This window comes from Microcaecilia unicolor, chromosome 1 (assembly GCF_901765095.1).
Source record: "Microcaecilia unicolor chromosome 1, aMicUni1.1, whole genome shotgun sequence".
Taxonomy (NCBI): domain Eukaryota; kingdom Metazoa; phylum Chordata; class Amphibia; order Gymnophiona; family Siphonopidae; genus Microcaecilia; species Microcaecilia unicolor.
This window is the reverse complement of record NC_044031.1, coordinates 350971607-350999008: the sequence shown is the minus strand read 5'-3', so window position 1 is coordinate 350999008 and position 27402 is coordinate 350971607. Positions and strand designations below refer to the sequence as shown.

Genomic DNA, 27402 nt, shown 5'->3' with positions numbered 1-27402 from the left:
CAGCTAAGCGGCTGAATTTAGGACAGCTTTTGAATATCAGCATATCATGTGCATAAATATTAGTGCCTATTTTACAGAATTTCCCCCTCTGAAGATTACAAGGAATCAGGGTGATCTTTCCCTGGGCTTTCCCTTTTGCTCATATTTCAGATATTTAAACTGCAGGACAGGACTCCACAAATGCCACACACAAATAAAGAATATTCTCCACCCCTAGTTCCCACTCAGAAACACAGTGAAAGAAAGGATCCTGTGATTCAGGGCTGCTATGTAAATGTCATATGCTGCTATTTTTATAGCCTACGGAGTCATGTGTAAATCTTATTTGTAGATCTCATCACTCCAGACAATTTGATAATGATGATGCAGCAGTGAGCAGGATGTGACATATTGTACATTTTATGGAGGGGACAGATGTTTTAAAATTATATAATCCAAAAAGGATATCTGTAATTTAAAAAGTGCCAGCCAGTTCTTACCACAACCGAAAAAGCGGTCTCCAAACATTTCTGCTTTGTGCCTTGGTTTCTTCCTTTATCTTCTCCAACTCTTCCACAATATTGGGTTTTCTTTTCAGTCCTTTTTCCTCCTTTCTCTGTTTCTTATTCTCATACCATACAAATCTCCTGGACATTGCTATCTCTTTCAAAAATGATTAAATGAAGAAAATGGGCCAATAATGTATGGTAATTGTACACTGCTGAAGAGGTGATCACTGTGTTGGCAGCACTTTATGATAGAGCTATTTATTCATATATTGGTTTCATACATTCACTACTTCCACACATGCTGAAATACAGCCCATGTTGGGTTTCTCCTATATGTATGAATGAATAAACAGTTTGGAACAGTAAAATTGAATGCCTTGACTTCCACCCTTTTTGGTTTGTCATTTGTTACTTTCTGTGGAAGGTTTTTGTTCTTTTTTTTCTCAATATTGTAATGGTCAGGAGAGAGCATTTCATGGGCAAAGATAATCTCAGATCAGGATGGAATCCAGGGAAATAAGGAAGATCTGGCCTGGCCTCGGCAAGGGAATGGTTTGCAGTACTCAGTAACTTCCCCCAAGGGCAAGCTGAATCAGTCTGCAGGCAAGGGGAGGAGTACAGAGGAGGCTCAGTTTCCCAGAACCAGATGAAATAGTTGTCCTGGATGTGATTAAAAGGAGCTGCATTTGGTTGTTTTTTTTCTTCTTTTTGTTTGTTGCAGGGTCTGTAGTCACGATAAAGCCAAGAACGTGTTCCAATGGACGGGCACCCAATTTCAGAAATAGCAGGAGGGACCCCAAAAGCTGATGAAAGAGGTCCATGAGTCCAGCAAAGCTCAACAACGTTTGTTGCTGGATCTACTACATGAACACTTGAAAGCAACTGTGAAGCTTATGAATCAATCCTCAGTGAGCCTGGAGTCTGGATACCCCTTGACAGCAGTGAGACTGCCGGGTCTTGGACCTTTTACTTTGGGGGAGAAGGATGATGTTGATGATTTTTTAGGAACTTTTGAGTGGGTAGCAGTGGCAGCAGGTTGGTCACCAGAGCAATGGACTAAATGTTTGGCTACTACTTTGACATGAGAAGCACTAGCAGCATATCAGGCTATGTCTCCAACCCAGGCTACAGACTATACGGCAGTCAAAGCTGCCCCCCCCCCCCCCCCCGTTTTCTATTTCTGTTGATGGCTCTCTCATTCTCCCTGTCTCGTCAGCTCGAAACCTTGGGGTCATCTTTGACTATTCTCTCTCCTTCTCTGCTCATATCCAGCAGACCGCCAAGACCTATCGTTTCTTTCTTTACAACATCCGTAAAATCCGCCCCTTTCTTTCCGAGCACTCTACCAAAACCCTCATCCACACTCTTGTCACCTCTCGTTTAGACTACTGCAATCTGCTTCTTGCTGGCCTCCCATTTAGTCACCTCTCCCCTCTCCAATCGGTTCAAAACTCTGCTGCCCGTCTCGTCTTCCGCCAGGGTCGCTTTACTCATACTACCCCTCTCCTCAAGTCGCTTCACTGGCTCCCTATCCGTTTTCGCATCCTGTTCAAACTTCTTCTACTAACCTATAAATGTACTCACTCTGCTGCTCCCCAGTATCTCTCCACACTAGTCCTTCCCTACACCCCTTCCCGTGCACTCCGCTCCATGGATAAATCCTTCTTATCTGTTTCCTTCTCCACTACTGCCAACTCCAGACTTCGCACCTTCTGTCTCGCTGTACCCTACGCCTGGAATAAATTTCCTGAGCCCATACGTCTTGCCCCATCCTTGGCCACCTTTAAATCTAGACTGAAAGCCCACCTCTTTAACATTGCTTTTGACTCGTAACCACTTGTAACCACTCGCCTCCACCTACCCTCCTCTCTTCCTTCCCGTTCACATTAATTGATTTGATTACTTTATTTTTTTTTTTTTTGTCTATTAGATTGTAAGCTCTTTGAGCAGGGACTGTCTTTCTTCTATGTTTGTGCAGCGCTGCGTGCGCCTTGTAGCGCTATAGAAATGCTAAATAGTAGTAGTAGTAGCTGCTACCAAGAACGGTTTAGGGCTTAATAAAGACTCCTATAGGAGAACTTTCAGAGACATTACATTAGGCAAGTAGGAGAGACCTTGAGCTCTTGCCCAGATGTTACAAGATTTGGCTAATAAGTGGCTGGAGCCTGAAGGAAAGACCGCAACCAAAATAGTAGAGAAAATAGTCCTGGAACAATTTTGTTTTGCTGTACTTCAGAAGTAAGGGGGTGGTTAATTAAGCATGGGGTCAGTTCACTTTTACCACCTGTCCCCTTTGTCTTGTTCGCAAAGGAGACAGGTGGTAAAACCCCCAGTCCAGGGTAAATGAAGTATGCCTGGTAGTAAGGAGAGAAGAGAGGGGCCTAGGTTCTACCAGTGTGGAAAGGGGGGGGCACATTAAGAAAGAACGTTAGAGAAGGATGAACTTCCTGGGGAATATAGTGGGAACAGAGGAGTCTGGGATCTTCCAAGAAGTAAGCGTGGAAGGAGTTCAGGTCACTGCTCTACTTGATTCAGGGGCAGACCAATGTATGATGTCCCAGAGGTTTTTGGGAACCTTGAGGCAGCACATAAGGAATGGAGAGAATAAATAGCAAGGCACTATCAAGATCAAGTGTATCCATGGGGCTATCTGGTATATTGGGTGCATGTGCAGGCTTCAGGGTTCCGGGCTGAGGAGCAAGTGGCCGTTCTCCCTAGGCTTCCCTATGATCTAGTTCTAGGGAGGGACTGTGTGTAATTTAAAAGATGTCTAGTGGGGCTGGAGGGTTTGGTATCTACTTCAGTCCAATTAAAAAGGGATGAAAGTCAAGGTCAGGATGAGGAGCCCTTAGCACAAGTTTTTCCCTCCCAGGAAGATGTGATAGTATGCACAGAAAGGAAAGGAAGGCCAAGTTGTCAAGGAGGAAAGAGAAAAAGGAGAGGGCATATAACTTTGATAAGGTAAAACTAGGAGAAGAAATTCCCTGGGTCACAGGAAGTAGTGAAGAAATTTCCTTCCTTTGTGCAAGCACATAAAGCGGATCCAACCTTAAAAAGGACATGTTTTGTCTCTCTGTTTAATAAAAATATTTAAAAAAAAAAAAAAAAAAAAGAACATACGAACAAGCCCTAAGTTTGAATGAGCAGACTTTTCCCAGAATCTGTCTTGACCAGGATATGCTCTACAGATTCCTGATCTTATAGTTAAGGGAATAAATAAAACAAATGGTGGTTCCCCGGATCTTCAAAGACATGGTATTGAAGTTAGCTCATGATCATCCCTTAGCAGGGCATAAAGGGATCCAAAATACTCAAGGACAAATATAAGAATAGTTACTGGCATGGGGTTTTTCAGGAGGAGTAAAGGTACTATTCCTCCTGTCCTCAATGTCTGAGGGTTTCAACTACCCATCCTGCACAGGCTCTGCTGGTGTCCCGTCCCATTTTCAAAGAACCTGTTACAAGGTTGGCCATGGATATAATAGAGCCCCTGCTCAAAACACCTCAAGGGTTTACCTATATCCTGGTCATCATGGAACCAGGTTACCAGATTCCCAGTTCCCATGGGTAGTTCCCTTGCGGAATGCCTCCGCCAGGGAGGTAGTGGGCGAGTTGGTCAGTTGTTTCGCAAAATAGGGTTCCCAAAAGAGAATAAATAAAACAAATGAAAAATAACAACACATGATTAACACATTGGTATTTAGCCCTAAAGGCATTCACTTTCCAGATTAAACACAGAGCGGGGAAACTGCATAGTAATGCAGGCACTTTGTCCCATATTGCAGACTCTCTAGAAGACCCTAATATCCTCTCAAGAGTTGCAATATCCTAAAGAGGGGGATCTGTACTGGTCAGGGGACAAAGCATTTCCCGGGCAAACAACTGGTTTGTCTTAGGATCAGGCTGGAACCCAGGGGAATACGGAAGATCTGGCCTGGCTTGAAGAAGGGAATATTTGCTGCACTCAGTAACTCCCTTCACAGGCAGACGTCAGTCTGCAGGCAAGGTGAGGAGTACAGAGGAGGTTCAGTTTCCCTCGGTTAGCAAGCATTAGAGTCCAAGAGAGGGTGTCGGCCAGCTCACTGCACCTTTGGAAAAAGCCTTTGGGGAAGAAGAAAGGCAGGCTAGTAGTACTACTCCTGGACAACATGGAAGTGGTACAGGAAAGAGAGCTATGCTCTGAGGAGCCAATGGAGGTCACACCAGAGTGTGTTTCAACTTGAACTGTGATTTTTAAACAGCCCAGCAGGTGGCTTCCAGGTACTCAAGAGTTGAAAATCCTGGCAAGTGAGTCGTGAGCACAACTGAATACTAGTGGTCCGGAGTTCTATTAATCAAGAACTCGTTTTCTTTGAATTTCTATTGCAAGAAATGGGAAGCACTTTGGAGAGAGCACTTGTAATGTTTCAGGATGTGTGAGCTCTTGTACTTAGTGGAACAGTAGTGCCTGCCTACCCAGGGGACAGACAGACAGACTAACAAGTGGTAGGCAAGTCCCTGCAGAAGGGAGTGCTCCACTAGAGGCATTGGAGGAAGAAAGAAGCTGTACCCAGAACTGGAAGCTGAAACTGTGCTGGAACCAGGACTGGAAGCAGGAGCTGTGCTGGAACTGGAAGCAGGAGATGCTGGAAGCTGGAACCAGGGCTGGAAGCGGAAGCTGAGCTGGAAGCTGGAACTACAGCTGGAGGCAGAAGCAGAGCTGGAACCACAGCTGGAAGCAGAAGCTGGAAACAGGATGGCCTGTTCTTGTAACAGGCCGTCCTGTTTCCAGCTTCTGCAAAGAGGCAGAGAGTAGCGACTGCAGAAAAAGGCCCAGGGTGATGACATCAGCGACGGGAGGGCCCGAGCAGCATCATCCCGAATCCAGCCTTCTCCAAGTGAGCACGCACAGCTGTCAGCAGGCTGAAGGAGGGAGCAGCGCAGAGGGCAGAACAGCACATCCCACGGGGCTCCAACTCGGATTATAAGGAGCATGGGGGCAAATGTGACAGCACTGAACCAATAGCATAATAGGACGTTTGAATTGCAAGGAGCCCTGGAGTTGGGAATTCCTCATCAGGACAAGCTTGAGGACTGCATTTTTGTTTGCTGAAGAAAGCTTAGTAGCAGGCTGAATCATGCTGTTACCTGCTGAGAGAGAGGAAAGGAAAAGAACTTAATTTTACCTTTCCTCAGAGACTGTATTCCTGGCCTTACAACTATGGAACTTTATTACACTTTCCACCTGGATTTGAGGGATTTGTATGCTTATTTGGACTGTGTGATTTTTGCAAACTGCTTAGAGATCTGAAAACCCAGTCCAGAAAGGAGATGGATTTGTGGGTTTTTTTGTTGTTGGAGTGGTGAAACAGCCCAACCATATAACCTGGATTGCACTACAGCCCTGTGCAATACCACAATATTCGAAGGAAGTTATCCAAGTTGGAGTGGCTCCTACCCAGAGAACTACTGCTGACCAGGCCAAACACAGATTAATATACCTGGATAGTAAATGCCGCTAATATCTATTTGAGTACTGCCTGGCAGTCCAGTGGCAGAGCTAGGAGTTACTCAGGTAGTGGTAATTTTCAGACCACTAACTGGGTAACTATCTGGATAAAGTAGACAGCAAAAAGGTTGTCCTAATTTTATCTGGGGTAAGTCCCAGAAGTTGTAGTGGGATGAGTATTCACCCAACTGGTTTTAACATTCATATTTAAAGATGAAACCTCCTTCCCCAAATAAAAACAGACCAAGAAACCAAACCCAAAACATTCTGCAGTTCTTCTCAGTGCTGGAATGTGTGTTACATACAAGTTTTCCCCTCACACAAAGCAGCAACCAATCTGATGTTAAATTCTGCAAAATATGAAAGTGGATTAGAGTTTTCATACACATGTAGTTTACGCTTTTAGAAGATAATGGAAAAGTTGAGTGCTGAGCTATGTTATTTGAAACAAAGGTCTATTCTCATTCACCAATTCACGTCCAAAAAACATGTTTTATAGGATTCTATTGTCAATAGTTCTGGGTTTTTTTTTCTGAAACAAAGCCCAGAATCTCACTCGATTCTATGGCAGATTTGCTTTCCTGCTACTGTTTTCCATGTAGTGCCCTTCATAGTCTTACCTTCATAGAAATCCAATGTGCACATGGTGCTTCCAATGACAGTCTTGAACTCCTGGATCTCCTGACTGCATGACATAAGTTGCTGGGCTAATTCTCCATCCAGTTGGGTACTGCGGACTACGGTCTTTCCCAGAATAATTTGCTCAAACTGGGGCTTGAATGAGGCGTCTACAGCTTGGCTGGTAATCACCACTGAGCCTGAGTCTAGACCTAAGGCATCATTCACTAGTTAATATACTTTTATTTTCACATTTGTGGATATAAGATATAATTTTCTACATCTGTGCACATGTGTAGAGAGGAACACCCAATTAAATATCTTAATTAAAGTGAAACATGGTAGAACAGATATAGAGCATTACCAGACAACTACTTGTTCACATTTAGTCACCACGGGGGTCGATATTCAAAACTATTTAACCAGCAGAAAATGGCTCCTGGCCAGTTAAAATGCTTGAACAGGGCTAACTGGGCAAATTCAGTGTTACAGATAGAGCCATTGAAAATGCCTAGTTAACTCTCGAGCCAAAACCAGCTATTTGGAGGGCATTTCAAGGTGGAGACAGGACTTAGCTGGTTAAGATAACCGAATAAACAGGACCACAGAAAATGCGGTCCTATCATTATGCGGTTCTTCATAGCCAGTTAAGTGCTGAATATCACACTTAACTGGCTATGTTTATGTTGGCTCTGTAAACCTGGAAATTCAATGCTGGAGCCCAGACATGGGCCAGCACTGAATGTCTGAGTATAATGCCAGTCAGCAACACACTGATCGCCACTTGCTGAATATCAGGCCTCATAAATTTACTTGTAAAAGGTTTCTTCGTAGACCACAGGACCCAAAGAAATTAGAAATGAAGCACAGAATTTCCTTTTCATGACCCAGTTGGGGTTATTTTAAAAGAATTTGCCACATGTAAATAGCAACATTTAGTGTGGAGGAGTAGCCTAATGGTTAGTGCAGCAGACTTTGATCCTGGGGAACTGGGCTCGATTCCCACTGCAGCTACTTGTGACTCTGGACAAGTCACTTAACCCTCCATTGCCCCAAGTACAAATAAGTACCTGTATATACTATGTAAACCGCTTTGAATGTAGTTGCAAAAACCACAGAAAGGCAGTATATCAAGTCCCATTCTCACATGTGTAGGTTGGTATATATGTGGAAATGTGATTTCAGAAAGCTGCTGTTTACCCATGGAGATCCACACCACATGGAGATTTCAACAGAGTGTGGGGGACATAATTTGGGTGGCCCTCCAAAAGAAATCTGCACTCCCCATTTACAGTCTAAAAAAATTGCACATCACTTTTTGCACCTGTCCTGAGGCATGCTCTAAATCAGTGTTTCCCATTGGTCCTGGAGTCAGGTTTCCAGGATATCATAAGTACACAAGTATTGCCATACTGGGACAGACCATCAAGCCCTGCATCCTGTTTCCAACAGTGGCCAATCCAGGTCACAAGTACCTAACAAGATCCCAAAACAGTACATCCCCTTTATCATTTTCGTTGCCCTTCTCTGTACCTTTTCTAATTCCACTATATCATTTTTGAGATGTGGTGACCAGAATTGAACACAATATTTGAAGTGCGTGCAGTGATACAAAAGGCATTACAACGTCCTCATTTTTGTTTTTCATTCCTTTCCTAATAATACCTAACATTCTATTTGCTTTCTTAGCCACCGCAGAACACTGAGCACAGGGTTTCAACATATCATCAATGATGACACTTAGATCCCTTTCCCAGTCAGTGACTCCTAATGTGGAACCTTGCATTATCTATATTAATAATTCTCACCTCCAAGATTCTCACCTCCAATTCTGAAGCTCACAGTGTGGCAGGGAAACACTGAAGCCCTGTACTGGTGTAGCCTGTCAGCACCACTCACTCTCACTCATACAACCACCCTCAGCCCCGCCCCCCAGCCACGCCCCTTCCGGACATAATTCGCTACCTGAACGTTCTATTCAGGCCCCAAGCTCCTGCCACTTCCGTTCAGGGTTCGTAATTTCATGGTGGTGAAGCCTCTCTACTCACCATGTCTCTCGGCCACGCCCTCGCGTCGGCCGTGATGACGTCACCACAGAAATGACGTATGGAACGAAAGGGTCATGAGGAGGTGGAGCCAGGACACAAGTGCCGAATCCGGGGCATCGGACGCATGGCAACAGTTCCCGTGCGCCGCAACCGCAACAGAACCGCTATCGTTTGACCGGCTGTGCTGCCACAATGCCTGGCACTCCAAACACCTGCAGTGGCAACAGCGACGCACCACCGCCGCCATGATGGGCGCCGTAACAATCACGGACACCAGTGTGCTCTCCGAGCATCGCCCACTGAGCATGGCTGATGCTCCCCTTCACGGAGGTGGAACCAAGGAGCCGGCAGGACGCGGGCAGCGGCGAACACGCGCCCGGCGTGACCCTGTGGACAACACCCTTTCCAGCGGAAAACCTCTCCCGAAGCCTCTGCCCGCTACCCAGCACCCCAGGTCGCTCGCTTGCTCCCCCACCCAGGTCACCGCACCGCCCACAACTTTGCTGCTACACCCGCCCGCCCCCCCTTTCCAACAATGGCCCATGCCCCCTCCATTGAACTAACACAGCCAATACCTCACCAATGCAGCAGTACAGCACGTCGCTTCTCTTTGGGTCTTCTTCCCTCCCTGTGTCCCATCCTTCCGGACGTGACGTCACAAGACGGTGGGACACAAGGAGGGAAGAAGTCCCGAAAGGAAGCGAACTGCTGGGCTGGCCTGCTGCTTGCAGCACTTTCAAACGGACTCAACGGAGGTAAAACCCAGAGAGGGAGGAAGGGGGGAGAACTGGTGACCGACGATCTCGGGGCTGGGGCGACTGCAGAGCTCAGGGGGAGGGGCATGGATGGCCTGGCCTGCTGCGTGCAGCACTTTCTAACGGAGGTAAGACGCGGGGGGGGGGGGGCCGTGAATGGCGATCTCGGGGGGCAGGGGCGACAGGAGAACTCAGAGGGAGGGCCATGGATCGGAACACAAAGGGAGTGATGGTGGACATTGCGTTGGTGGGGTCAGATGCTGTATGGGAGGGCAATGTAGGAGAAAAGGAAGACAAGTCAGGGAGCGCTCTGGAACTGCGAGGGAGAGAGGACCCTCCAACTGCGACGGAGGGAGGGACCCCGAAACAAGGAGGGAGGGGGGAGCATCAAACTCAGAGGGAGGGAGGGAGCTCCAACCTGCAGGTAGGGAGTGGGGGACTTGGAACTGGGAGGTACGGAGGGACCTAACCTGGAACTGGGAGGTAGGGAGGGACAAAACTTGGAACTGGGAGGTAGGGACCACCATGGAAGAGGGGGGGACGTGGGGAGTGACGACAACCCTGGAACTCGGACGGATCGACCACACTGGAACTGCGAGGGTGTGAGGGGAGGAGGGGAACCCCACACACACACACACTCTCATTATCACACACACACAGACACACTGGGTGCATACATATGTGTCTGTGAGAGAGAGATCTCTCACAGACACACACGCACCCAGTCTCACTCTCTCAATGTCACACACACACACACTCGCAAATTCACTCATACACTGCCATTTAGATGCCCAGTCTCCCTGTCTCGTAAGGTCCACTTGTAATTTTTCACAATCCTCTTGCGATTTAACAACTTTGAATAACTTTGTGTTGTCAGTAATTTAATTACCTCACTAGTTACTCCCATCTCTAGAACATTTATAAATATGTTAAAAAGTAGCAGTCTCAGCACAGACCCCCAGAGAACCCCACTATCTACCTGTCTCCATTGAGAATACTGATCATTTAACCCTACTCTCTGTTTTCTATCTTTTAACCAGTTTTTAATCCACAATAGAACACTACCTCCTATCCCATGACTCTCCAATTTCCTCTGGAGTCTTTCATGAGGTACTTTGTCAAACGCCTTTTGAAAATCCAGATACACAATATCAACTGGCTCACCTTTATCAACATGTTCGTTCCCCCCCTTCAAAGAAACATAATAGATTGCTGAGGCAAGATTTCCCTGCACTAAACCCATATTAGCTGTAATTTTGTTCTTTATAATAGTCTCTACCATTTTGCCCGGCACCGACGTCAGGCTCACTGATCTATAATTTCCAATTTGGAACCTTTTTAAAAAAATCGGAATTACATTGGCCACCCTCCAATATTCCGGTACCATGCTTGATTTTAAAGATAAATTACATATTACTAACAATGGTTCTGCAAGTTCATTTTTCAATTCTATCAGTACTCTGGGATGAATACCATCCGGTCCAGGTCATTTGCTACTCTTCAATTCATCAAATTGCGCCATTACAGAGAATTCATTCAGTTTCTCTGACTTGTCAACTTTGAATACCATTTCTGGCATCGGTATTTCTCCCAAATTTTCCTCAGTGAAGATCAAAGCAAATAATTCATTTAGCCTCTCTGCTATGGCTTTGTCTTCCCTGAGTGCCCCTGTTGCCCTTATTGCCATTGACTGTACCAGGGTGCAGAAGATATGTCTCGGGAAGAAAGGTTTTACTCTTTTGAGTTTCCACATTGAGTGGAACATTCTCTTCATTGTGTTCTTCACATGAGTATCAAGTGTGATGTTTCGGTCGATAGTCACTCCAAGAATTTTTAGGTTGTTCGCGACGGGAAGAGAACAGTATGGTGTGGTTATTTTGGAGTAGGTGTTTTTGTTGTGTTGTGAGGTTAGTACAAGACGTGTTTTCTCTGCATTGAGTTTCAGTTTGAACGCATTAGCCCAGGAGTGCATGGTTTGAAGGCTTTGATTGATCTCGTTGGTGATTTTGTTTAGATCCTGCTTGAATGGTATGTAGATCGTGACATCGTCTGCATATATATAGGGATTGAGGTTTTGATTGGCTAGGAGTTTGGCTAGTGGTATCATCATTAGGTTGAAGAGAGTTGGTGATAGGGGGGATCCTTGGGGAACTCCGCATTCAGGTGTCCATGGGGATGATGTGAACTTGGTTGTGACTTGGTATGATCTTGTGGTCAGGAATCCTTTGAACCATTTGAGAACTGTGCCTCCTACTCCGAAGTATTCTAGTATGTGTAGTAGTATTTCATGGTTGACAATGTCGAAGGCGCTGGACATGTCGAATTGTAACAGGAGTATGTTGTTGCCGATTGCAATTGCTTGTTTGAAGGCGTTCATTGCCGACAGTAGTACCGTTTCGGTACTGTGATTTGTCCGGAATCCTGACTGCGATTCGTGCAGAATTGAATGTTCGGTTAGGTATTCAGAGAGTTGCTTCGTCGCTATGCCCTCCATGAGTTTAGTTATGAATGGGATAGATGCTACTGGGCGATAGTTAGTTAGGTCCGTTGTGCTTTTCTTCACATCTTTTGGCAGTGGGGTAAGTAGGATGTTTCCTTTCTCCGTGGGAAAGAGGCCGTTTTGAAGCCTGTAGTTTATGTGCTTCGTAAGGTCTTTTTTGAATTGTTTGGGGGCTGATTTTATTAGGCTGTTGGGGCAGACGTCCAGTTTGCATTGTGACTTAACGTATTTTCTGAGCCATTTTGAGAATTCATCAGAAGATATCGTGTCAAACTTGGTCCATGATCGATCTGCTAGGCATTCCCCTAGTTTTGGGTCTAGGCATTCAAGGATGCTTGTGTACTTAGTTTTATTGGTAGGTATCATGAGTTGTAGCTTTGTAATTTTTTCATTGAAGTACTTTGCAAGATTGGTTGCAGATGGGGTGCCTGTGTTGTTAGAGGTGACCGGTGTGGTGTTTAGGAGTTTGTTTACAAGTGTGAAGAGTTTGTGTGTGTCCTTGTAATTTGGTCCTATTGTGGTTTTGTAGTATGTCCTTTTAGTTTGTCTGATAGTGTATTTGTATTTCCTTTGTAGTTTTTTCCAGTCATTGAGTGTATGTTCGTCTTTTTTCTTGATCCATGCTTGTTCTAATCTTCTGACTTGTGTTTTTAGTTCTTTCAATTCTTCGTTGAACCATGGTATGGAATTGGTGCTATGCTATCTAGTACTGTTTTGCATCTGTTGTCCCACTCTTGGATAAATAGAGGGGGGGGGGGGGGGGGGGGAAGTCTTGTCTGTAAAGAATTGTTGCCAGAATGTTTGCGGGTCAATTTTACCTCTCGTACTATATGTTTTAATCACTTGTTTTTGTTGTGTCTTTTTTGTTTTCCAACGTAAGGAGAGGTTTGCTTTGTAGTGATCGGTCCATGGTGTGGCTGTCCATTTTGTATCTGGAAGTGTGAGGTTGGATTCTGATGGGAATTTGTAGGTGATAATATCTAAGGTGTGTCCTTTTTTGTGGGTGGGTTGCATATCTGGCCAGTGGAGTTCCCATAGTTGGAGGAATTCCTTGCTTTCTTACATTACTTGAGTTAGTGTCCTTGAGTTATGCCTGTCATAAGTCCTAAGTGTGCCATAAGGTGTGTGCAACTTATAATATTCTAGAAGGTGCACGCATAAGTGGGAGACATGCCCATGTCCGGCCCATGCTCGACCCACGTGTATGCCCTCCTTACAGTTAGAGGGTATGGCACTTATGTGCTCCCTTAGAATAATGCTGTGTGCACATTTATGCATAAGTGCAAATTAAGGCACCATTTATGCATACAAAGCACATGCAACTGCAGGTGCCCATTTATGGGATTGCCCTATATGTATTTTACAAATGGCTCTACTTTCAGCAAGCCTTTTGTAAAACACCTTTCAAATTTGGAATGCCATGATTTTGATGTCCCTTTTTGGACTTAGATGACCTATATAATTTTGGCCTTTATATCTAGGATCATTAATAACAGGTCTAAATTTAGAAATTTAAGTTAGGATCTTAAATTTAGGTGCATTTTTGGTAGAAAATTTCAGCCCCTAATTTTGGCAGAGAATGGATGCCTAATTCAGAGGGCAAGTCTATAAAGGACGCCTAAAATTAGGAACTAAGAAGGCATCTCTTTGGAGCCTATTCTATAAAGGAAAGTAGACGCCTACTTTTAGTTCTTACCTGCTAATTTTCTTTCCTTTAGATCAGTCCAGAACTTGTGGGTTATTTCCATCTACCAGCAGATGAAGATAGAACAGAATTGAGCTCTGACATAAAAGGCACTGTGCAGCTGTTCCAATTCAGATTTCAATAACAAAGCAGTTGGATAGATCAGAATCTTGCATAAACGTTTCCTTCTTCCTTTAGAACATCATGAAAGTAATGAAAACTCTCAAGAGTAAACAACGATTGAAGACATTTAATGTAGCTGAACAGAGAAGTCTTGATAATTAAAATACAACAAACAGAGAAAGCTGGGTTTATGGATTGATCTTTTGGGACTAAAGGAAATAAAATTAGCAGGTAAGAATTAATTTCTCTTTCCTTAGCATCCCCAACAGATCAGTTCAAAATGTGTGGGATGTATCAAAGCAGTCCTCAAGTTGGGTGGCAAAGATAATCCCCTTCTAAAAGCAAAAATGCTCCAAAGGTGGCATCCTTTCTGGCCACAATATCCAGTCTGTAATGTCTAGAAAAACTATGAACAGAAGACCATGTTGCTGATTTGCAAACGTCCTCCACTGAAACTGCACAGGACACTACCCAGGAGGGAAGCCACTTCCCTGGTAGAATGAGCTTTGATCGCTGAGGGTGGCTGCTTGTCAACTAAGATGAACAGATCATTTCTTTTAACCATCAAGAAATAGCTTTGGAAGCAGGAAGACCCTTTTCAGATCCAGCAAAGAGAAAAGTCAATCTAATCTGCGAAACTCAGTCACTTCAAGATACCTGATAAGCACCCCATGGACATCAAGCAACTTTAAAGAAGCAAACTCATCCCCATAGACTTTTCCATGAAAAGAAGGAAAGGGTTGATTCAAATGAAAGCAGGCGACAACCTTAGGAAGAAATGAGAGAACACCACGATAGATATTCCCACTTCCATGAAATGAAGAAAGAGCCTGGATTTCAGAAACTCACCTAGATGAAGCAATAGCAGCAAACTCTAAGGTAGATCTTTTACGGTGTTCAAAGGGAAGCTTCTGGAGTACTTTAAATACCAGATTAATCCCCTCTGGGCATACCAGTGGAGATTAAGGATTGACTCCTTTCAAAAAAGGAGTGTTGCCAAAGAAGTATTTTGCAGGCATCCTCTGAAACATGCAATACCTTCAACCTGCACCTGTAGGGAATTTAAGGCCAAACCTTTTTTTAAAACCATCCTGAAGAAAGGCCAAAATATTAGCTAATGAAGACTGAAGGGGCGAAATAACCCTATCGGAACACCGCACCTCAAAGACTCTCCAAACTCTATCAGAAGCCATTGATATAGAGTGCTTCCTAGTCTGGAACAAGGTTGTAATAGCATCTTCTGGGTAGCCCTGTTTTCCTAACTTTGTACTTTTAAGAGCCAAGCTGTAAGACCACAGAGAGATGAATCTGTCTCAGACCCTAGAAGAAAAAAACCTCTTTGAAGGAGCAATACTAGAGGCCAACCTACGAGGAGATGTATGAGGTCCATATACCAAGATCTCCTGAGCCAAACTAAGGCAACAAGAATAACTTGATCTGAGTGAAGACCAACTCAAAGTACTCTGCCTATCATTGGCAAAGGAGGAAACACAAACCAGGAAGTTCTACAGCCATGGCTAAAGAAGGGTGTCCAGGCCTTCGAAACTGTACTCTCTTCTGCTGCTGAAAAATCTGGGAACTTTGGCATTGTGCCTCATGGCCATCAAGTCTATTATGGGAAGGCCCCAACTGATGATATCAGATTGAATGCCTCCTTGGAGAGTTCAACTCTCCCAGATCTAAGGATTGCCTGGGGAGATAACCCACTTGAGTGTTCAATGTCCCTGCTAAGAGAGCTGCTGACAGAACATTAAGATGCTGCTCTGCTCACAGGAAAAGGAGTTGAGCCTTCAGTGCTAAAGGAGCACTCCGAGCTCCTCCTCATTTGTTGATAGTGTTGCATTATGTGAAAGATTTTTTAATGGCTTTCTTTTAAGTATACTTACAAATGCCAGAAGCATCTTATGTACAGCTCTGAGTTCTAGATGATTAATCAATCACAACACTTTGTTGGAAGACCATATACCCTGACCTGTCAGATAAGATAATGAGCTCCCCAGCTTGAGAGACTGGCATCTATGGTGAACATTATCCAATCTGTGGTTGTCAGAGATATTCCTTGGAGCAGGTTGTGTAGATGGAGCCACCAGCTTCTACTGGATTTTGCTTGGAGGGTCAAAGGAAGGTGAATGTTGTACTCTTGAGAAACAGGTGACCAACAAAGTCAGGAGTAAGTGCTGAAGTGACCCTAATGTGGGCTCTTACCAGGGAACCACATCTAAAAGGTGCTGCAATTGAACCTAGAACCTGCATGTAGTCCCATACTCGAGGATTCCGAAGCCATCTCTTCAAGAAATCTCACCCTAACGACCCAACTTAACTTTCAGCCCACCCACATGATTCTGTCATGACTATAATCATACCTCAGACCAGTTTCTCCCAATCTCCTTCGCTCATCCCTCAACCTTTTCTTCTCCATCCTTCTTACTCCTTTCCCCTCCCAACCTCTTTTCCTTTTGCTCAGCCTATCTTCATTTACCTCTCCATGTTCAATCCACATATCTTCATAACCCTACTATTACTATGTTTTACTCAACTTGTTATATCCTCCTGCAACACTATGTAATTCTATTTACTATGTAAGCCACGTTGAACCTGCTATTTGTGGGGAAAAGCGGGATACAAATGTAATAATAATAAGAGCACATGAATTTGAGACTGAAGCTTGAGCTTCCTAGGAGAAGGATAAAAACCTTCCCAGCTTTAGTGTCAAATATGACCCCCAAATATTCTAGATACTAAAAGGGTGTCAGGTGGATCCTAGCAAAGCTGACCACTCACCATAGAGATTGAAGAAGAGATACTGCTCTGATTGTAGCTTGTAAGCTCTCTTGATATGAGGAAGCTCTGATTAACCAGTTGCCTAGATAGGTATGAACTCTGATCCTTTCCTGTCAAAGACAGGTTGCTACTACTATCAAGATTGTTGAAAAGGTTCCCAGGGCTGTTGAGAGGCCAAAGAGCATTTCTTAAAGCTGATAATGAGCACCTAGAATTGCAAAGTCCATGAAACACTGAGGAACAGGCCAAATCGGAATGTGAAAATAGGCCTTTTTGAGGTCTAGTGAGGTGTGAAAGTCACTGGGCTGGACCAAGTCAATTGCTGAATGCAGAGTCTTCATCTTGAAGTGAGTTACCCGAAGAGAGCAGTTTACAAGGTTGAGATCTAGGATAGGCCTGAAGGTGCCTTGGGTACTACAAAATAAAAGGAATACTGGCCTCAACCCCAATCTAACTGCCAGTTCCAGAAGGCCACACAATGTGAATTGGACTGCTTGCCTCTTGGCCAGTGCCCTGCAAGCACTCTAGCTTTTAACCATCTTTGATCTCCTGAACCCACTGATCTAAATAACTTCAGGTCCATCACCGAGAAGAAGTGGACCTGAACCCATCTTGTGTAGTGCAGGGGGTATTAGAGGAATAAGAGGACTGATCTGAGGCTCTCCTGTTCTCTCAAAAGGAAGACTGTTTTTGCTGAAATCTGGATCTTTAAAAGGAACCAGAACGACCTGGCCTACAGCGCTTAGTATCACGGAACCTTATATAAGACTGGGACAAACTGGAGGATTTAGGTTTATCTTCTGGCAAATGTTGACTCTTAGAATCACCTATATTCTTCACCAATTTCGCAAGGTCTTCACCAATTTACTTCTAAAATGTAATTTAGGGAACCTGAATTTAGAAACCACATATGAAGACTAGTTTCTGACCCACAAAAGCCTCTACGAAGAAACTGCCAAAGACATCTCCTTTACAGAAGTTCTGAGCAAATCAAAGATTCTCATCCAAATAGGTTGAGCCCACCTCCAGAGTTGGAACATTAAGGAGAGGCTGAAGATCTAAATCTTGGGAGGGATCATTTGCTTGCTTGCTGAACTAGATGAAGTCAAACTGTGGAGACATAACATCCATACCCAGTAGCCTGGACTCATAATGCACCTACGATAACTTCAGGGAGGCTTCAATTCTGCAGTCCTGAATATCTTTAAGCTGTGCTGCCTTTAACAGAATTGGTTGTTTTCTTTGCGACAGCAGTACACAAAAAATCCACCATAGGTAACCTGAGATTGTCAAACTCCTCGGGAAGGAGAGAATTAACCATAAATATAGCTTGAGCCACCTTCAGTGTATTCCACTGTGCAGAGATTAGCTCCTACATAGCCTCATGGACCGAAAAAACCTTTAGGGGGCTTTTTAGTGCCTGACTTAATAGGATGCAAGGTAGAAGCAGACATTTGACTTGCCAGATAAGAAGGTAAAATTATGTATCATACCTGATAATTTTCTTTCCATTAATCATAGCTGATCAATCCATAGACTGGTGGGTTGTGTCCATCTACCAGCAGGTGGAGATAGAGAGCAATCCTTTTGCCTCCCTATATGTGGTCATGTGCTGCCGGAAACTCCTCAGTATGTCGATATCCAAGCTCCATCCGCAGGACTCAGCACTTAGAGAATTACACCCACAAAGGGACACTCTGCCCAGCTCACCACCGCCGAAACGGGGGAGGGGAATTAACCCAGCTCATCCCCACACAAGTGGGGGAGGGGAATCCGTCCAGCTCATCCCCGCGGAGCGGTGGGAGGGACACCACACCCGCCGATGCGGGGGGATCTGGCTTATCCTGCAACCGCAACCGCGGGAGGAGCTGACTGACCCTAACACTGCCGAAGCGGGAGGGGTACAAAGCTGCCCTACTGCCGCACGAAGCGGGAGGGAGCGCCGGCAGAATTTAAGTCTCAATCCAGCCCCGTAAAACGGAGGGGAGAGGAATGCAGCAGCTCACTGTAACACAAATTCGTCTCAACTCTTGAAGAATCCATTGAAAAACTTGAACACGAAGTCCTCCTGAACAGGAACTGAAGACTAAACTTGAACCTGAAATGCAACCAGAATATAAACAATACAGATATCTGGGAGGGGCTATGGATTGATCAGCTATGATTAATGGAAAGAAAATTATCAGGTATGATACATAATTTTACCTTCCATATCATCATGCTGATCAATCCATAGACTGGTGGGATGTACCGAAGCAGTACTCACCCAGGGCGGGACCTAGAAATCCCTGACCGCAACACTGAAGCTCCAAACCGGGCCTCCGCCCGAGCAGCCACAGTCAAGCGGTAATGCCTGGAGAAGGTATGGGCCGATGCCCAAGTTGCCGCCTTGCAAATCTCCTCCAAGGAGACGGACCCGGCCTCTGCCATCGAGGCCGCCTGAGCTCTAGTGGAGTGAGCCTTCAGCTGGATAGGCGGCACCTTCCCCGCGGCCACATAAGCCGCTGCAATGGCTTCCTTGACCCATCTTGCCACTGTAGGCTTAGCAGCCTGCAGACCCTTACGAGGACCTGCAAACAGGACAAACAGATGATCCGACTTCCGGAAATCATTGGTCACTTCCAAGTATCTGATGATGACTCGTCTCACATCCAGATATTTGAGAGCAGAGTATTCCTCTGGGTAGTCCTCCCTACGAAAGGAAGGGAGACAGAGCTGCTGATTCACATGGAAGCGAGAAACAACCTTGGGCAGGAAGGAAGGCACTGTGCGAATAGACACTCCTGCCTCAGTGAACTGCAGAAAGGGCTCTCGACATGAGAGTGCCTGGAGCTCGGAAACTCTTCTGGCTGAAGTGATAGCCACCAAAAAGACTGCTTTCAACGTCAGGTCTTTCAGAGATGCCCTTGACAAGGGTTCAAAAGGCGGCTTCTGCAAGGCTCTTAGCACCAGGTTGAGATTCCACGCAGGCACCACTGAGTGCAGAGGAGGGCGCAGGTGATTAACTCCCTTGAGAAAGCGCACCACATCTGGCTGCGAAGCCAGGGAAGCACCCTTCAGGCGGCCCCTGAAGCAAGCCAGAGCCGCTACCTGGACTTTAAGGGAACTGAGCGACAGGCCTTTCTCCAGACCTTCTTGCAGGAACGCCAACACTGAAGAAATTGGAGCAGTGAAGGGAGAAAGTGAGCCTGCTTCACACCATGCTGCAAAGGTACGCCAAACCCTGGCGTAAGCAGTAGAAGTAGAGCGCTTCCTCGCTCTTAGCATAGTGGCGATGACCTTGTCTGAGAAGCCCTTCTTTCTCAGATGCTGCCGCTCAATAGCCAGGCCGTAAGACCAAAGGGGGAGGGATCCTCCATCACCACGGGACCCTGATGCAACAGGCCCTGCTCCACTGGCAGCCGCAGAGGATCGTCCACTGAGAGCCTGATCAAGTCCGCATACCAGGGACGTCTGGGCCAGTCCGGACCCACCAGGATTATCCGGCCCGGATGCTTTGCCACCCGGTCTAGCACCCTGCCCAATATGGGCCAGGGCGGGAACACATAGAGAAGCTCCTGTGTCGGCCACTGTTGGAGAAGAGCATCTACTCCCAGGGATCGAGGGTCCCGTCCTCTGCTGAAAAAGCGCGGCACTTGGCAATTGGCCGATGACGCCATCAGATCTAGGCTCGGCTGGCCCCAGCGCTTCGTGATGTCCAAGAACGCCTGAGCAGATAGCTGCCACTCTCCGGGATCCAAGGTATGGCGACTGAGAAAGTCCGCCTTGACATTCATGACTCCGGCAATGTGGGCCGCTGACAGCTGTTCCAGGTTCGCTTCCACCCACTGGCATAGATTCATGGCCTCCTTGGCTAGAGGGGCGCTCTTGGTACCTCCCTGGCGGTTGACATAGGCCACAGCCGTGGCATTGTCCGACAGGACCCGTACTGGCTTCAACGCCAGTACCGGGAGGAACTCCAAAAGCGCCAACCGAATGGCTCTGAGTTCCAGGAGGTTGATAGACCACTTTGCCTCTGCAGGAGACCAGAGCCCCTGCGCTGTCCTTCCCAAGCAGTGGGCTCCCCAGCCCGTCAAAGAGGCGTCCGTCGTGACGACAATCCACTCCGGGGTCACAAGAGGCATCCCTGCAGACAACTTGTCTGTCTGCAGCCACCAGCTCAGCGCCTTGCGCACTGCTGGGTCCAAGGGAAGGCGCACAGTATAATCCTCCGACACCGGAGTCCAGCGCTGCAGCAGAGAGTGTTGTAGTGGTCTCATATGAGCCCTGGCCCAGGGCACTACTTCCATCGTGGCCGTCATAGAGCCCAACAGCTGCACATAGTCCCAAGCCCGGAGCGGAGAGGCTACTAGGAACTGGTCCACCTGAGCCTGAAGTTTGACAATCCGATTGTCCGGCAGGAACACTCTGCCTAATTGGGTGTCGAATCGAACTCCCAGATACTCCAGGGACTGAGTCGGGCGCAGCTGGCTTTTCTCCCAGTTGATGATCCACCCCAGGGAGCTCAAAAGAGCAATCACCCGGTCCACAGCTTTGCTGCACTCTGCATAAGAGGGGGCTCGGATCAACCAGTCGTCCAGATAAGGATGGACTTGTACTCCTTCCTTTCTCAGGAAGGCCGCGATGACCACCATTACTTTGGAGAAGGTCCGCGGAGCAGTAGCCAACCCGAACGGGAGGGCTCTGAACTGGAAGTGTCGGCCCAGGACTGCAAAACGCAGAAAGCGTTGATGAGGAGGCCAGATGGGAATATGCAAGTACGCTTCCTTGATGTCCAAGGATGCCAGGAACTCCCCTGCCTTCACTGCCGCTATAACAGAGCGGAGAGTCTCCATGCGAAAGTGCCGAACTTTCAAGGCCCGATTGACCCCTTTGAGGTCGAGGATAGGCCGTACAGAACCTCCTTTCTTTGGTACCACAAAGTAAATGGAGTAACGTCCCTTGCCAAGCTGATTTTCTGGCACCGGAACGACCGCACCCAGGCGGATCAGATTGTCCAAGGTCTGCTGCACTGCCACAGCTTTGACCGGAGACTTGCAGGGAGAGAGTACAAACCCGTCTCTTAAGGGTCGGCAGAACTCTAGCTTGTAGCCGTCTCTGATGACTTCCAGCACCCAAGCGTCTGAAGTTACTCTGGTCCACTCGCCCAGAAACAAGGACAGGCGTCCTCCAATCTGCACTGGGGCGCACCTCCGGGATGGCGGTCTCTGCGAAAGGAATGCTGCTTGGGGGAGAAGTTCCTCTTGAAGGAAGAGGGGGCAGAGGAGCCCGACTTGCCCAGGCGGTACCCACGGGCTTCCTGAAACCGTCCTCTGGAGATACCGGGGCGAGCACTGGCCCGAGCCCTGACCTCTGGTAACCTCTTGCCCTTAGACGTGCCGAGATCGGTCACGATTTTGTCCAGCTCGACCCCAAAGAGCAGCTTGCCTTTAAAAGGCAACTTAGCCAGGCAGGACTTAGAGGCGTGGTCAGCAGACCAATGTTTCAGCCAAAGCCACCACCGCGCAGAGACTGTCTGAGCCATACCTTTAGCCGAGGCTCTCAAGACATCATACAGTAAGTCTGCCAAATAAGCCAAGCCCGATTCCAGGGCCGGCCAATCAGCCCTCAAGGAAGGATCCGAGGGGGAAGCCCGCTGCACAATCGTCAGGCACGCCCTGGCCACATAGGAGCCGCAAACTGAGGCCTGCAAACTTAAGGCAGCCGCCTCGAAGGACGACCTTAAGGCCGCCTCCAATCTTCTGTCTTGGGCGTCCTTTAGGGCCGTGCCACCTTCCACCGTCAACGCCGTTTTCTTAGTCACCGCAGTGATTAAAGAATCCACAGTAGGCCAAAGAAAGGCCTCACGTTCACTTTCAGGCAAAGGATAGAGGCGGGACATAGCCCTAGCCACTTTGAGGCTCGCTTCCGGGACATCCCATTGAGCCGAAATTAAGGTGTGCATGGCATCATGCACGTGGAAGGTTCTAGGCGGGCGCTTCGTCCCCAGCATAATGGCGGAGCCAACAGGGGCTGAGGGAGAGACGTCCTCCGGAGAGGAAATCTTTAAAATGCTCATGTCCTGCATTAACAGGTTGGGCAAATCCTCTGAGCGAAAGATCCGTGCTGCAGAGGGGTCATCCGCTCCATCCAAGCGGGAATCCGTCTCCTCCAAGGAATCCCCAAAGGACCGTTGGGAGAACTCAGATACGCTGCCCTCATCTACATCAGAGGAAACAGAGTCCTCTAAGGCCTGGGAATCCACCCGAGGGCGTTTACCTCCGGGGGCCTCAACCCCTTTATCGGACAAGGGAGAAGGGGCAGCGTTCTGCATAAGGAAGGCCTGATGCAGCAGCAAAATAAACTCGGGGGAGAAACCCCCCAGACTGTGCACTTCAGCAGCCTGGGCCACAGCCCTAGACGCACCCTCAACCGGCGCTCGTAAGAGCGGAGGAGAAACATGCTGCGCATCCAAGATGGCGTCCGGCGCGACACTCCGCGAAGGAGCCGCGCGGGAAGAACGGCGCTTAACTTTAGCCGCTTTTTTGCCGTTGCCCAAATCAAGGGCGGCCATGGCATGAACGTCTCCCAGCTCAAGGGCGGTCCAAGAAGAAGCCGTCCGAGCAGAGTCGCCGGCCAAGATGGCGGAGGCGAGCAGCGGGGGATGGGCGTTTATGGCGGGAAAAACCGCCGCACCGGAGGAAGACCCGGGACACTGACCGGCCTCCGAACTGACACCCAACAAGGGCGAATCAGACTTTAAGACCCCCGCATCCCCGCTAGAAGCGCACACGCGGTCCGGGGAGCGATTCTTCGTGCCCTCACCCTCCGACGCCATAGGCCACGTGGAGATCGATCGGGGAAACCCCCTGCCCGCTATAAAAAGGTAAAAATTACCTGCTTCTCGCTCCGAGCTGTAACGACCTGGTGTCCCAGTGAGTAGCTGCAATAAACGTTTAAATAAACGTCGAAATAAACGCCTTTAAGGACGTCCAAATTTTTTTTTTTTTTTTTTAACGGAGCCAGCGGGAGGGGGGAGAAAAGGAGGGACCTGGCGCCACCAGGTTTGCACTTGCTCAAGAAGAGCCCTCAACCCCAGGCACTCAACAAAACCTAAAAATTAGGCTTGGAGGCCTAGCCAGAGCTGCTGCTGTGTGTGACCACCACCTGCTGAGATAGAGAACATACTGAGGAGTTTCCGGCAGCACATGACCACATATAGGGAGGCAAAAGGATTGCTCTCTATCTCCACCTGCTGGTAGATGGACACAACCCACCAGTCTATGGATTGATCAGCATGATGATATGGAACTGTTGATGATTTCTAAATAAGCTCTTCTTTATGAAAAATTCTAGCTACTGTAGGATCATCACCCTTCTCCCATGCAATCTTTCCCTCTTCTAAGGTATCCTTAAGCCCCAGGGTAGCTGACAGGAGAGAATAGGCTGCCTCAGGGTGTACCCCAGAAAACTAGTATTCTGTGAGAATCATCTAATCTCCTTTTCTTAGAAAGCAACCCTTCCGGAATCTGTGCAGAAAAACAAGGAGCTTCCTATTTGAGTCCTTTTTAAAATACAGGTCTTGTGAAATAATAAAGACAAAGTCTAGAAAAAAGGAAGCAGGAGGAGTGATTAGTGCTGAGGAATCTAAAGGACTTGGGGAAAAGTGCTGCAGAGCTGAATTTACCATGAGCTGTGAAGCCTGAAGAAAGGGAGGCAGCAAATTTGAGCATAAGAATAGCCATACTGGGTCAGAGCAATGGACCAACAGTGGCCAATCCAGGTCACAAGTACCTGGCTAGCATAAACCCAATTAGTAACAACATTCCATGATACCAATCCAGGGGCAAGCAGTGGCTTCCCCATGTCCATCTTGATAAGACCATGGACCTTTCCTCTAGGAATCTGTCCAAACCTTTTTTAAACCCTTCTCATCCTTTGAAGTCCATTCCATCCGCTTATTCAACCCGCTGCCACTCCGAGTTGCAGTTATTTACTGACCCCCCGATAAGTCCCTTTCTTCTTTCCTCACTGACTTCGATGCCTGGCTCTCCGTTTTTCTTGAACCTTCATCTCTGCCCCTCACTCTTGGTGACTTCAACATCCATGCTGATGATTCCTCTAATTCTTCTGCTTCCCAATTTCTTGCCTTAACATCCTCCTTCAATCTTCAACTGTGCTCCACCGCCCTCACTCACCAGAATGGCCACTGTCTTGATCTTGTACTCTTCTCCAACTGCTCACCATCCAATTTCCTTGCCTCAACTCTCCCCCTTTCTGACCATCATCTTATAACTTTCACACTTCAACACCCTCTTCCCCAGTCCTGTCCAATTCTAACCAAAACATTTAGGAATCTACAGGCTATTACCCTGTCCTCCAACATCTCAAATCTCTTCTCTACTGCTATGTCAACCAAGTCCGTCAATGAGGCTGTCTCTTCCTATAATACTATTCTGTCATCTGCTCTGGACACTCTCCCGTGTCTCGTCCTGTTCGTACCAAACCTCAACCTTGGCAGACCCCTACAATCCGTCACCTACGCTCTTGTGCCCGCTCTGCTGAACGCCTCTGGCTTAAATCTCGTGCCCATGCTGACTTCATACACTTCAAGTTCTTGCTGACCTCCTTCCAGTCTGCTCTCCAACTTGCCAAGCAGGACTACTATATCCAATTTACTAACTCTATTGGTTCAAACCCTAAATGTCTCTTTGCCACGTTTAACTCTCTCCTCAAAGCCTTCTCCTCCAACTCCCCCTTCACTTTCTCCCCAGACTTTGGCTGATTACTTTCACGATAAGGTTCACAAGATAAAACTTGAATTCACAACCAGCTCTCCTCCACCCCTTCTTCCCTTAGTTCACTCTCCCAACCCTCTTACCCCTACCTCCTTTTCTTCCTTTTCCGAAATCACTGAAGAAGAAACTTTACTTCTTCTTCAATCTTCAAAACTAACCACCTGCTCCTCTGACCCTATCCCCACTCACCTACTCATCACTATCTCTCCTGCTGTCACCCCTTTCATCTGTCATATCCTCAATCTGTCACTTTCCACTGCGACTGTCCCTGATGCCTTTAAGCATGCCGTAGTCACCCCACTCCTCAAAAAACCTTCTCTGGATCCTACCACTCCTTCCAACTATCGCCCCATCTCCCTCCTTCCTTTCTTATCCAAGTTATAGAATGTGCTGTCCACCGTCGCTGCCTCAACTTTCTTTCTTCTCAACCCATTCTTGTTCCACTCCAATCTGGCTTTCGTCCCCTTCATTCAACTGAAACAGCACTTACTAAAGTCTCCAATGATCTATTCCTGGCTAAATCCAAAGGGTTCCATTCTATCCTCCTCCTTCTCGATCTTTCTGCTGCCTTTGATACTGTTGATCACACCCTACTCCTTGACACGCTGTCCTCACTTGGATTTCGGAATTCTGCTCTCTCCTGGTTCTCTTCTTATCTCTCACAGCGTACTTTTAGTGTATACTCTGGTGGTGGTTCCTCCTCTTCCTCTATCCCGCTGTCAGTAGGTGTACCTCAAGGATCTGTTCTAGAGCCTCTCCTTTTCTCCATCTATACTTCCTTCCTTGGTGCTTTGATCTCATCACACGGCTTTCAGTATCACCTTTATGCTGATGACTCCCAGATCTACCTCTCCACACAAGTAATCTCGGCAGAAATCCAGTCCCAGGTATCTGCCTGCCTCTTTGACATTGCTACCTGGATGTTTCACCGCCACCTGAAACTCATAATGTCCAAAACTGAACTCCTTATCTTCCCTTCTAAACCAACCTCTCCCCTTCCCCCATTCTCTATTTCTGTCCACAACACACTCATTCTTCCTGTCTCGTCTGCTCACAACCTTGGTCTTCTTCGACTCCTCCCTCTCTGCCCATATTCAACAGATTGCTAAAACCTGTCGTTTCTTCCTTTATAACATAGCCAGAATTCGCCTTTCCTTTCTGAACATGCTATCAGAACCCTCATCCACACTCTCATTACCTCTCGCTTAGACTACTGCAACTTACTTCTCTCAGGTCTTCCACTCAGCCATCTCTCTCCTCTTCAATCTGTTCAAAACTCTGCCGCACAACTAATATTTCGTTATGCCCATATCAGCCCTCTCCTGAAATCACTTCACTGGCTCCCTATCCGTTTCCGTATACAATTCAAGCTCCTCTTGTTGACCTATAAGTGCATTCACTCTGCAGCCCCTCACTACCTCTCCACCCTCATCTCTCCCTACACTCCTTCCCCAGAACTCCATTCACTAGGCAAATCTCTCCTAATTGCACCCTTCTCCTCCATCGCTAACTCCAGACTCCGCTCCTATCTCGCCGCACCTTATGCCTGGAATAGGCTTCCTGAGCCATTATGTCTAGCTCCATCCCTGGCTGCCTTTAAATCCGGCCTAAAGGCCTACCTGTTTGATGCTGCTTTCGACTCCTGACTTGTAACTTTTATCTTATCCTTATTTGTCCCTCTGTCTGTCCTTCCCTTATCCTTTTTGGTCCTGTTTGTCCTGATTTAGATTGTAAGCTCTTTTGAGCAGGGACTGTCTTCTTCATGTTCAATTGTAAAGCGCTGCGTACGACTGGTAGCACTATAGAAGTGATTTATAGTAGTATATGCTAACTGTTATTACCACATCCTCCAGTAACGAGTTCCACAGCTTAACTATTCTTTGAGTGAAAAAATATTTCCTCCTATTTGTCTTAAAAGTATTTCCATGTAATTTCATTGAGTGTCCCCTGGTATTTGTACTTTTTGAAAGAGTAAAAAATTGATTCAATTCTACCCATTCTACACCATTCAGGATTTTATAGACTTCAATCATATCCCCTCAGTTGGGAAAAGTGCGTAAGAATCTGAAATGGCCACCACTCCCACATCTGAGTCATGCCCTGAAACACTGCCAAAGTCTCCCTTCGTATACCTAACTTG

General features: G+C 46.9%; 1 protein-coding gene across 1 annotated transcript in view; it reads right to left on the bottom strand.

Moving 5' to 3' along the window:
* The window catches only part of UPP1 (uridine phosphorylase 1), a 258292-nt gene that overhangs the window by 63531 nt on the left and 167359 nt on the right, over positions 1 to 27402 (bottom strand). The window contains exon 6 of the mRNA XM_030209480.1: positions 6597 to 6806. Within this exon, the coding sequence (XP_030065340.1) occupies positions 6597 to 6806 (210 nt within the window). The remainder of the gene's footprint in view (positions 1 to 6596; positions 6807 to 27402) is intronic.